This window comes from Hemicordylus capensis, chromosome 15 (genome assembly GCF_027244095.1).
Source record: "Hemicordylus capensis ecotype Gifberg chromosome 15, rHemCap1.1.pri, whole genome shotgun sequence".
Lineage (NCBI taxonomy): Eukaryota > Metazoa > Chordata > Lepidosauria > Squamata > Cordylidae > Hemicordylus > Hemicordylus capensis.
In genome coordinates this window covers 6,857,780-6,870,025 of record NC_069671.1, presented here as the reverse complement: position 1 = coordinate 6,870,025, position 12,246 = coordinate 6,857,780, and the positions used below count along the sequence as shown (strand labels likewise).

At 44.5% G+C, this 12,246-nt stretch overlaps 1 protein-coding gene across 3 annotated transcripts in view; it reads left to right on the top strand.

Moving 5' to 3' along the window:
* Positions 1 to 5,290: 5,290 nt before the first annotated feature.
* CHFR (checkpoint with forkhead and ring finger domains) overlaps positions 5,291 to 12,246 on the top strand; it is a 30,719-nt gene continuing 23,763 nt past the window's right edge. The window contains exons 1-3 of one of the 3 annotated variants that reach the window (XM_053280525.1): positions 5,291 to 5,723; positions 6,779 to 6,932; positions 9,473 to 9,572. In XM_053280525.1, the coding sequence (XP_053136500.1) occupies positions 6,791 to 6,932; positions 9,473 to 9,572 (242 nt within the window). In that variant the 5' untranslated portion in view covers positions 5,291 to 5,723; positions 6,779 to 6,790. Of the gene's footprint in view, positions 5,724 to 5,939; positions 6,071 to 6,165; positions 6,702 to 6,778; positions 6,933 to 9,472; positions 9,573 to 12,246 lie in introns of those variants that run through there. The other 2 variants (XM_053280523.1, XM_053280522.1) reach the window with 2 other exon arrangements.

Genomic DNA, 12,246 nt, shown 5'->3' with positions numbered 1-12,246 from the left:
CACTTCAGTTCCAACAAGCACAGTTCTCAACCATGTGCATTCGGCCTACTTATGACTGAGGTGGCAAAACTGCAGGGTGGATAAAAATGATTTTAATGATTTGAATCGGATTTTTTTATTTGAATCGGATTTTTTAAATAAAATGCTTTTTGAGGAAAAAATCTATCTAAAGACAGTTTTCTATTTAAGATACATTATAGTCCAAAAGGTATTCATCATGAGATGATTAGTTTTTAATTAGGTTGCATGAGGCTGTATATAAGCAATGTTTAGATTTTTTGGTAAATGAATTCTATTAATCCATTCACAACGTCATGCTCTTCCAGAGGTTTCTGTAAGATTATTTTTATTTTGGGCAATTTTTCCTATCTAGAAGAGGAACAAAAATGAAACCTTCATCTGGTTGTAAATATTAAGATTATACCAGCAAGAATGAGGACCGGGTCTCACGATCAGTGAGACCTAGTTTTTCCGAGTGTGTGGGGAGAGGAGCCCTGCACACGAGTAGGGAGGGAGCCCTGGGCGGCCGGATCGGCTGCCCATACAATTGCAGGCTCCGTGATGGAGCCGGCGGGGGCTGGGGAGCTCGGGGGCCATGCGGCCCTCAGAAGCTCCAGTATGCCCTGTGCAAGCACGCAGGGCATACTGGAGAGACCCCCGGAGCCAGGAGGCGGCTTTTCACCTCCCTTCCGGGGGTCTACTTGCAAGTAGCTGCAGCGCGGAGCCATGCCGCAGCTACTCATGATCAGATAGCCCGGGTTTGCGGAGCGCTCACTCCGTAAACCCGGGCTAAGGGGAGGGGACTTGAACGGGTTACCCACTCTAGAACCACCGGGCTCATAGCCGAGCCCGGTGGTTCTCATGATCAGCAAAAATCAGGCTAGCGGAGGCTAGCCCGATTTTTGCTGATCGTGAGAATAGCCTGTGTCTTTATGTAAAAAAAACATGATTTAAATCTAGTCTTCCTGACTAGTGATTTAAATTGTGATTTAAGTCGATTCGATTTAAATCAAATCCACCCTGCAAAATTGTGTCTGGGCTGTACACTGAGGGGAATAAGTATTTGATCCCCTGCTGATTTTGTCCGTTTGCCCCCTGACACAGAAATGACCAGGCTATAATTGGAATGGTAGGTTTATTGTAGCTGTGAGAGACAGAACAACAACAAACAAACCCTCAAAAGCCCAGTGCCCAAAAGTCAGCGATGGATTTGCATTGTAGTGAGGGAAATAAGTATTCGATCCCCTATCAACCAGCAAGATTTCAGGCTCCCAGGTGTCTTTTCACTATATGCAGGTAACGAGCTGAGATGAGGAACACCCTCTGTAAGGGAGTGCTCCTAATCCCAGCTTGTTACAGTACCTGTATAAAAGACACCTGTCCATAGAAGCAAGCAATCACTCAGCTTCCAAACTCACCACCATGCCCAAGACCAAAGAGCTGTTGAAGGATGTCAGGGACAAGGTTGTAGACCTGCACAAGGCTGGACTGGGCTACAAGACTATCGCCAAGCAGCTTGGTGAGAAGGTGACTACAGTTGGCACGATAACTCACAAATGGAAGAAACACAAAATAACTGTCAATCTCCCTCGGTCTGGGGCTCCATGCAAGATCTCACCTCGTGGAGTTGCAATGATCATGAGAACGGTGACAAAGCAGCCCAGAACTACACGGGGGGAACTTGTCAATGATCTCAGGGCAGCTGGAACCATAGTCACCAAGAAAACAATTGGTAACACACTACGCCGTGAAGGACTGAAATCTTGCAGTGCCCGCAAGGTCCCCCTGTTCAAGGCAGCACATGTACAGGCCCGTCTGCAGTTTGCCAATGCACATCTGAATGATCCAGAGGAGAACTGGGCGAAAGTGTTGTGGTCAGATGAGACCAAAATCGAGCTCTTTGGCATCAACTCAACTAGCCGTGTGTGGAGGAGGAGGAATGCTGCCTATAAGCCCAAGAACACCATCCCCACCGTCAAACATGGAGGTGGACACATTATGCTTTGGGGGTGTTTTTCCTGCTAAGGGGACAGGGCACCTTCACCGCATCGAAGGGACGATGGACGGGACCATGTACCGTCAGATCTTGGGTGAGCACCTCCTTCCCTCAGCCAGGGCATTGAGAATGGGTTGTGGATGGGTATTCCAGCATGACAATGACCCAAAACACACAGCCAAGGCAACAAAGGAGTGGCTCAAGAAGAAGCACATGAAGGTCCTGGAGTGGCCCAGCCAGTCTCCAGACCTTAATCCCATAGAAAATCTGTGGAGGGAGCTGAAGGTTCGGGTTGCCAAACATCAGCCTCGAAACCTTTCTGACTTGGAGAGGATCTGCAAAGAGGAGTGGGACAATATCCCTCCTGGGTTGTGTGCAAACCTGGTGGCCAACTACAAGAAACATCTGACCTCTGTGATTGCCAACAAAGGTTTTGCCACCAAGTACTAAGACATCTTTTGTGAAGGGATCGAATACTTATTTCCCTCACTACAATGCAAATCCATCGCTGACTTTTGGGCACTGGGCTTTTGAGGGTTTGTTTGTTGTTATTCTGTCTCTCACAGCTACAATAAACCTACCATTCCAATTATAGCCTGGTCATTTCTGTGTCAGAGGGCAAACGGACAAAATCAGCAGGGGATCAAATACTTATTTCCCTCACTGTACCATTTCAGACTACAGGTGAGGACTATCCACCTTCCCTACACCTAGGAAACTGGGGGGGTGGGGGGGGGTTCCCGACATTCATTTGGTCATCTCCAAGACATGACGGTTTTCTGCTACTAAGGTTGGTGTGTGTGGTGGGGGGGGGGAGGGTGTCCCACCGAGCGTACCCTCTAACACGCACCCAGCATACCCTCTAACAGGGATTCCCAGATGTTGTTGACTACAACTCCCATAATCCCCAAAGACCACTGCAGCTAAGGATGCAGGGAGTTGTAGTGAACAACATCTGGGAATCCCTGTTAGAAGGAATACTGCTCACCTGACCCCACCTGCAGTTTCAAACAGAACAAATAGATACTGCCTTACCATATCTGTGGGAATAGGCCCTGCCACCTTGCTAGAACAAGTATTTTAAAGGATCATTAATTACTGAAATAATTTTATGATTTATAGTAATAAGCAATTAGTTCTTTCTACTGTTTAGTGGTTGCAATTATGTCATTGTGTACATGATTCGATTTTGTTTTAAAAGTGTATATAGGATTGGAGCTGTGCAGCAACTTCCTACTCAGAATTAAGACCGACTGAGTTTAACAGGGTTATTATTTATATGACAGTTTTCCCATTCAAACAAAGGGGTCTCAAAGCAATTTACACAGAAAAGGAGGACATGCTTCTTCCCAAAAGGCTCATTATCCAAAACCAAGCAGAAAACAAACACCAGCAACAGCCACTAGAGGGATGCCCACTTGCAAAAGAGAAGACAGAAATATATTTTAGAAATATATTTTTTAAAGGCCACCAGTGGTGTAATGGTTAGAGTGCTGGACTCGGACTGGGGAGACCCGAGTTCAAATCCCCATTCAGCCATGAGACTTGCTGGGTGACTCTGGGCCAGTCACTTCTCTCTCCGCCTAGCCTACTTCACAGGGTTGTTGTGAGGAGAAACTTCAGAATGTAGTACACTGCTCTGGGCTCCTTGGAGGAAGAGCGGGATATAAAATGTTAAATAAATTAAAATAAAATACATAAAAGGTACCTCTTTGCCCAGTTACTAGGGGTTTGGGGGCTAGAAAACATGGAGTGGAGCCTTACAATGCATTCCTTATTAATGTTTTCTCAAAAGTCCCACTGTATTCAAAGGGGCCTCCTCCAAGGAAAGCACACATAGGAAGGAGATAGTACATCATTTTTATGCACTCGATGCAGACTGCAAAGCACCTTGATAAACATTTTGCATTTTAAATAGAAAATAAGTCCTCAGACAAAAAGCCTGGGTCCCCTTTTACCATTTCCTGACCATCTTCTGCATTCTACATGCCTAATTACAGCCTCCATTTTGTCTCCCTCCCTGGAAAATTCTGGAACATGAACCCAGACTAAGTCCTGGCTTAAGTTTAAACTCTTGTCAGCAGAATAGCATTCCTGGCAGCCCTGACTTCCCAAAAGGCTTGTTTTGTTTCCTTCATTCTTTTGCTTATTAGCAACAAAGCAAAATTAAAACTCAGCCTCTGAAATTTATTTTTCCTTAATAAGTTTTGGAACAGTGATATTATTTTCCTGTATTGTTTTTATCTCTATCAGGTTTGGAATATGTATTTACTAGCAGGCCAAACAAAGTCATTTTTTTTTTACTTATTTGTTTGTTTGTTTATTTGATTCAATTTCTATACCACCCTTCCAAAAATGGCTCAGGGCAGTTTACACAGAAATAATAAATAAACGAGATGGATTTTGCATAGATTATACTTCTAGGAAAGTTCAAGAAATTAAATATGTAATAAGTTTTTTTTTAATTAGTGTGATTGCAAAGGGGAAGTAAGAGAACAGTTTGAAATCTGTAGGATTGCCACTTCAAACAATATTCAGTTTGTTGTATAATGACCACATATGGTAAATTTGAATCATAGTGCATTTGAATCTTTTTGGGGGCATTATGTTATTTTGGAATTATTGCTCTGATTATTGAGTGTTTAAAATCTGTTGCAAACAGAAACAGTTAAAATAGATAATTCAGAAGTATTTCTTAAAGAATTTGAAGGTCTTAAAGAAATACTTAAAAAGCAGAAGTTCTGCTGTTTGAAGGTCTTAAAGAAATACTCAGGAGTCCTTTAAATTTGTGTATTGCATCGCCAGCTTGCCAATTTCTGCTTTTTATTTTTTTTTTAAAAAATACCCCCCAAAGGTTATTGACCCAATACCCCCCATACACACACCCACACTTAAAAATATGCATATTCCGGTAGAAAAGAAGTGCATTCTGCAAATTTCAAGGGCCAAATTGTACATGCAAAATTTGGTATCTATGGAAACATGACTTTATTTTGCACAAGTTCTTCAAAATATGTAACAGATTTATTAAAAATAAAAAAGTTAAACTAGCTGTATACCAGTTTTTAAGCTTCCTACCTACCTCTTCCCTCCCTTCACCAAAGAGCCAGAGGCGCTTTTCTCAGTTTAAATGAAGCCCCAGAGAGTTCTATTCACACAGGGAGGGAGGGAGGAAGCAGGTGAGGAAAATGACTTAAATTTCCTTCTGTGAGGAAAATGACTTTTAAAAAAAAAAAAGTACACGTGACTATTTTAAAGCATCAACGACCGTGGGAAGAAGGTGGCTTGTGTTTCAGTCTCTCGCCCCGCAAATGGAGGATTCTGCGACTGCTGCAACTTGAGAACTGGACGTGAGGGGGGCAGGAACGCTTATTAAATACCTCTTTGGGGGAGCGTTAAGGGAAAGGGGCGCTCTGGCATTTTTAATCTATGGGGGAGCGAGAATATGTTTTTGTTTTTTGTTTTTTCCCCATCATTGGGGGTTGTGGGGGCTATAGCTGAGTAGTAGAGAACCTGCTCTGCATGCAAATTAAATCTCTTGTCAGAAAAAACGCCTGCCTGGAATCTCGGGAGAGCTGCTGCCAGTCAGAGTCGAGACAGTATGAAGCTAGATGGACCAAGGGCCGGACTCAGTATAAAGCAGCTTCCTACGTGACACCTATCGCTCCCATTCTGAATCATGGCCAGGGGCAGCTTTCCAGTTTGACCCGGAGACCACTTTGCGAAGGCAAGAAGATACCTAAATCCACATAAACCCACAAAAATGTATTTGTGTGTGTGTGTGTGTTTTTTAAAGAAGCCGGAAGTTCAAGGGACTGGCTGGCCAGAGGTTTGCGGAAGGACGTGTTCCCAGACCGACCCAACATTCCGCCCCTCTACCAATGTCTCTCTATGGCAGTTCTCGCCGGCCTCCTCGGGCCCGTCCCTCCCTCTCCCCCTCTATGGTGGTGACACGCAGCCTAGGCCGCCAATGGCTGGCTGGGGAGGCCCGGGGAGCCCCGCCCAGGGCCTGATCAGCTGAGGGCTGGCAATGTCTGTTGACAGGAGGAGCAGCCTCGGCGGCAGGACTTGGGCGTAAGAGGCTGCGGGAGTGGGGGGGGGGAGGCTGCGGGAGTGGGGGGGGGGGAAGGAGCGGGGGAGGGGAGGGGAGGCCGCGCGGGTGGGGTGCGAGGGAGCAGGGGAGGAGACCTCCGCCAAGGAGCGGGAGCAAGAGCAGGCTGGGTCTGGCCCTGCTCCGCTAGCCCTGGGCCTGGATCCGGGCGAGTGCCTGGCAGTGCAAGATGGGGCACTGGGCTGCAGCAGCCACCCGAGCCCGCTGAGGCTCCCCCCCCTCCACTTCCCTTCCCCTCCCTCCAGGCTGTCTAGAGAGGCCTTATGAGGAGCCAGGGTGGGGTAGGGGGGCATTTGGGCACCCCCTTCTCACACCCCCTGCCCCCTGCATAGCCCAAGTGGGTATTCTCTCAGTGTGGGAGGAGATAGCAAGAAACTGGGGGCAAGGAAGAAGAGACGCAAGTGTGGGGCATTGCGGGGGGGGGGCTGCAAAGAGGGTGATGAGGAAGTGCAAATTAAACCGCCCTCCCAGGGGAGGGAGAATGCCATTAAGTGGGTGTTTTGTTTTGAGCTGATTTTTAACAAAGTCCCTGCAATCTGAGTCATCTTTACTTGGAAGTAATTCTCCCAAGTGGGACTTGCAGAAGAGCAAGCTGTAAGTGCAACTTCCCTCTTTCCTTGTGTAACTTTTCTCATGGTTCCCTCCCCCATATCTTTCTGTTTCTTTTTCAGATGTAAATCCAGATGGAGCACTCTGGAGCCAGAGGCCAAATACAGCAGCAAAGCCGGCCACAGCCTTGGGGGAAGTTGATCAGGTTAGGGGCGGGAGAAGCCGAGCCTCACCTCTTGCTGCTGAAGAAAGAGTGGACAATTGGGAGGAAAAAAGGTATGGTGATAAATAATGGGGTCTCAGGCTGAAGGATGGCATGGTCACCTAGGAAGTTCTGTTAAATCTCTTGCTCCTAGAGTTTTTCATCCTGGCAATTTATAAGGGGAAACACAAATTTCTCTCTGTGTGTTTTTCTTTGTATTCTAATAGGGCAGGCCATTGAGGTCCTTAATACTTGGCAAGAAACTAATAAGGCAATCGACAAACCTCCAGCTGTACTTTGGAAAACTTTGATGAATCTGTTTTTATTTTGCTCCCCAGTTTATACGCTAAGCTATTGGAAAAATAAATTTACAACTTTATGCAGCCCTTCTTCAGAACATCCTTTATTGTTTGGAGTACAAGAATATACTAAATAAGTAACAACAAAAAATTCTGTGTGAATTTACTAAAAATCTTAACTTTATTTCTGTTCATTATATTTGATTGCTTTAAAGGACCTGCATTTCAAAGCTATACAAACAATCAAATTGTTCATGTGGGTGACTAGTTTTGAGCTAGAGTTTTCAGTTACAAAAAAGAAAACAGGGTTCATGTTTTGTGGACATGAGTTTCAGTTCTTCCACAAATATCACTCCCATGAAATATTTTGTTATGATGCAAGAGGCTGTGAGATAGTATATTTTGCTTTTGCTTTTTAAAGATACTTAGAATTGGACTTTAGGCCTTGGGCCTGATCTAGCAGGGCTGTTGTTAAGTTCTTATGTGATATCCATGTTTAGATAAATCATGAATAGCTAGTGAGTGGAACACTGAAATCTTTGACCTATAACATGGATATTGCTTTGATTAATATATGTTACCTGATGGGAGGTAGTGGTGTGCATGCATCCGAACCAGTCCAGATGGGCACGGGGGGGGTTGTAGCTTTAAGGGCGGGGGGAGTAGTACCCCCCCCCGCCGCTGCTCTTCCCCCTCCGGCGCTGTGGATTTTGCAAAAGGTTCTGGGGCGGCAACATTCCTCCCTGCCGCCCCTGGCCCCGTCGTTAGCCTGCTCGAGCTGAAATACACTACACGCATGCACCCGTTGTGGCGCGCGTGTGCACTCGCCACCACCGCGCGCGCTCCATACACGTAACACGGACCATACACATAACTCGGAACCAGACCGGTTCGGAGGCCTCCAGAATGGCCTCCGAATCGGTCCGGGCACACCCCTAATGGGAGGTTTTGCTACTTGTAGCATTTAGTTTGCTGTACTCAGAGGTTTAGGTCTAGCTAACACCATAATGTGTCCAGAAGCAGCAAAAGGCGATTCTGAATTAAGATTCTGATGCTGTACAGGGGACAGGAAGTTTGCGGCCTGATCCTGCATGTATTTACTTAACAGCAAGTCCTCTCAAATTCAGTGGGGACTTTCTGATAAAGCACACCTCCAGTGACTGTTGCTGGTGTCTATCTTACATTTCTTTTTAGATTGTGAGCCCTTTGGGGACAGGGATCCATCTTATTTTTATTTATTATTTCTCTATGTAAACCGCTTTGCAAACTTCTGTTGAAAAGTGGTATATAAGTTGTTGTTGTTGTTTGTTGCCTTGTGTTCTAGCCTTAGGTATTTAGAGCCTGCTGCTGGTGACCTCACCAGCATTTTATTTATGTATTAGTTCTTTTTCTATGTAAACTGCTTGGAGTACTTTGGTTGAAGAGTGGTAAATAAATATCCGTAGTAGTTGTGACCTCTTAGTTTTGGTTTGTTTTGGTTTGTTTTGGAGCTCTGAAAGTAAATAGCAATCTCTTTGGCACAAAACAGTGATAGGTTGCGCTGCTGAACAATTGCATCGGCAGATAATTACTACTCCGCTTGCTTCTGCACGGCTGCAGATTTAGTCACTGATGGCCCAAGAGGCTTCTATCATTTCCTCTCCGCTGCACAAGGTACATGTACAACTGCATATCTCTCTTTCCACAGATGTAGTGAGGTATGCTGTTTGTTCTAGTCCAACATATTGGCAAGAACAGAATAGGTTACATAGTCTAAAAGGTTGACTGTAATTTTAATGCACATATAGTAGCTCAGATGGCTTTGAAAAAAGGATTACATCCATTCATGAAGGATGGTTCTATCAATGGTTATTAGTCATGATAACTCGATAAAGCTTGCATGTACTGAAGCAGTATGCATGTAAGTACCAGATTATGGGGTCCATTAAAAGTGCATGGCCATCCCATTAATGACCTTTTCTGAGCTTGCTGGGGTGTTGGATGCCACTGTATTATAAAATCCCTAATTTAGCAACCAACTTCTCTATCCATGAGCATCTGGATGGCCACTCTTGGAAATGAAATTCTGGACTAATTACATCTTTTGTCTGATCCAGAGATTTCTCTTGTATTTTAACACTTGTGAGTAATCATCTGAAACACATCCTGCATCTTAGATTGTTGGTTTTCTGAGTGGAAAATGAAATATTTTGGCTTGATTTAATGTTGGTTTGGGCTACATTGTTGAATACACCTTGCCAAGTGCGCTCTGTGTCTGCTTTCGTAAGTGTGAAACCTTCAAGAGAGAAACATAACGCTAACATTTTGTTTCAAAGGTTGTGACCTGTCCTTTCCTGGCAACAAACTGGTGTCTGGAGATCACTGTAAAATAATAGTGGATGAAGAATCTGGACAAGTATCACTGGAAGATACCAGGTTAGCTGTGCCTGAATCTTTTTTGCTCTTTTTGGTTTCATGGAGTAAAATGTTCTAGGCTGCAATCCTGAACATACTTACAAAAAATAAGTCCTATTAAACCCAGTGGGCTGTACATATGAGTAAGTAAGGCATAGGGTTGTTGTATTAACCCTGATCACAAGAGGCGCTGGTGACCTTGTTTGTCTTTGACTTCAAGACTGGCCTGAATTGCTTGGTATTTTCTGAATCTTATTTCTCTCTTTGTGCTGTATCCTCGTTACATATTTAAACCAAAATAATTGCTTTGGCTGCTCATAATGAGTGCTGCACATTGTACTTTTGTGAGGGTATGAAGGCTTATGAAAAACGGCTGAAGGAATTGGATAGTTTAGTCTGAAAAAGAGAAGATGAAAGGGAGCTAGAATAGCCACCTTCAAATATCAGGGCTGCCACACAGAGGAAGGCGTGGACTTGTTCTCTGTTTCTCTAGAGGGCAGAACTTAAACCACTGGGTTGAAGCTGGTCTTGTGGTAGTGAATATGAATTGTCCCCTTTCCTAGACAGGGTCCTCCCTGTTTTGCATTTGAATGGGAGACATCTGAGCACTGTAAGATATTCCCCTTAAGGGTTGGGGTCGCTCTGGGAAGAGCACCTGCATGCAGAAGGTTCCAGGTTCCCTCTCTGGCAGCTTCTCCAAGATAGGGCTGAGAGAGACTCCTGCCTGCAAGCTTGGAGAAGCCGCTGCCAGTCTGGGAAAATGATACTGAGCTAGATGGACCAATGGTCAGACTCAGTATATGGCAGCTTCCTGTGTTCCTAAATTGCAAGGAGGCAAATTTGGACTAGACATGAGGAAGAATGCCCTAACTATAAGGGCTATTTGACAATGGAACAGTCTACCTCTGGTGGACGCAGTGGTAAAACTGCTGCCCTGTAACCAGAAGGTTACAAGTTCGATCCTGACCAGGGGCTCAAGGTTGACTCAGCCTTCCATCCTTCCGAGGTCGGTAAAATGAGTACCCAGAATGTTGGGGGCAATATGCTAAAATCATTGTAAACCGCTTAGAGAGCTTCCAGCTGTAGAGCGGTATATAAATGTAAGTGCTACCTCATGCAGGGTTGGGGTCTCCCTCACTGAAGGTTAGACTGTTTACACGTAAATGGTGTCATCCTAGAATTGCAATATTTTCCGTTGCAGCCCATCTGACAGCGAATGCCACAGCAGTTTCTTGCAGTGACCTCCAGCTTGGACATTCTATGATTCTTTTGGCAGTTCCGTAAAACTCTTTGCTGACATGCAATACCTGAGGTTCCTTAGAGGTGGAGAGAGAGGAAACCAGGACAGTTACATCGGCCACAAGTTGAGGCTCCCCAGGGTCACTCCCTCTCCCACCCCTGCCTTTATTACTGTTAAAACTTTAAATGCTGCTGATGGGCAGTTCCAAGGGTAACAGAATCAGGCATGTCACCACTTTTTTCATGACTGTAGCCAATAGCAAATTTTCAGGTTGTTGTTATATATACCCACTGGCAAAAGAAGAACATATCCTACTATAAGACCATATTTCCCCCAAACCCTTAAATATTATAGATGGCATCTGCAACTTGCAAAATACATGGGTAACAGAATCAGAATTTTGGGACTTCATTTCTGATTCCGTTACCACCCTATTTTGCATGCTTCAGAAGCTATAATATGAAAGGGTTTTGTATAAGACTTCATAGTAGGAGATGTTCTCTTGCCAGTGGGTGTATATAATACCAACTTGAAAATATGTTTATGGCAACAATCACTGAAAAAGTGGTGGCATTGTCTGATTCCATTACCCTTGGGATTACCCTAGTGTTCCAAGGGACAACACTATGCACACACGGTCCCCATTGAGACAGCAGTGGGGCTCTCTCTCTTTAAACACAGTAATGTTTGTATGTAATCCTGGGGAGCCCCCCAGATGTGCAGGACCTCCTGGTCTGTCTGTGGTTGGCATGGATCCTCCAGTTTGCTATTAGAAGGAATAACATAAAATGGAGGAGAGTAGCAATGCTTAAAACTAGCTCGTTGCATTCAGTTCTAGGATTAATTGTAGTCAAATTTAAACGGCCTTCCTTGCTGCAGAGTTATACAATGCTTTTGGTTTCTTTTTGAACGGCTTTCTCTCTGTGACAAAAATAAATCCATTTGACTTGGATTTGTTACTTTTGTTTTGTTGTGACTCATGTTTCCATCTGCGGTTGAAAGCGCCTGAATTGTCAGAGTGCCACAACTGGCTGAAAGGTCTTACTTTCAGTATAGATCCGGCTGATCTGTTTTTACTGGCAGGATGGAGAAGTTTTGAGGGAAGCATTAAGTATTAGAACAAGTGGGACGACAAAAAGAGTTGGTTGGATTTAAAACCGCTTTATAAATTGGTACAAAATTGTCAAGGCAGAAAGGTGGTATAAAAATGTAGCAAATAAATAAATGAAAAATAGTTAGCAGGTTGATTGGAGTGGCAGCTTGAAGTCCTTTGCTACTTCTATGCATATTTATATATCGCTTATCCACAGAATTACCCAAATGTTGGGTATAAATGAGCCTTCTGAGGGTCAGCTTTGGGTTTTAAGACATACTTTTCATGTGATGGGTGACAGCCACCTCTCTCTATGTAAGCGACTGGCAGCAGCTTCTCCAAGGTTGCAGGCAGGAGTCTCT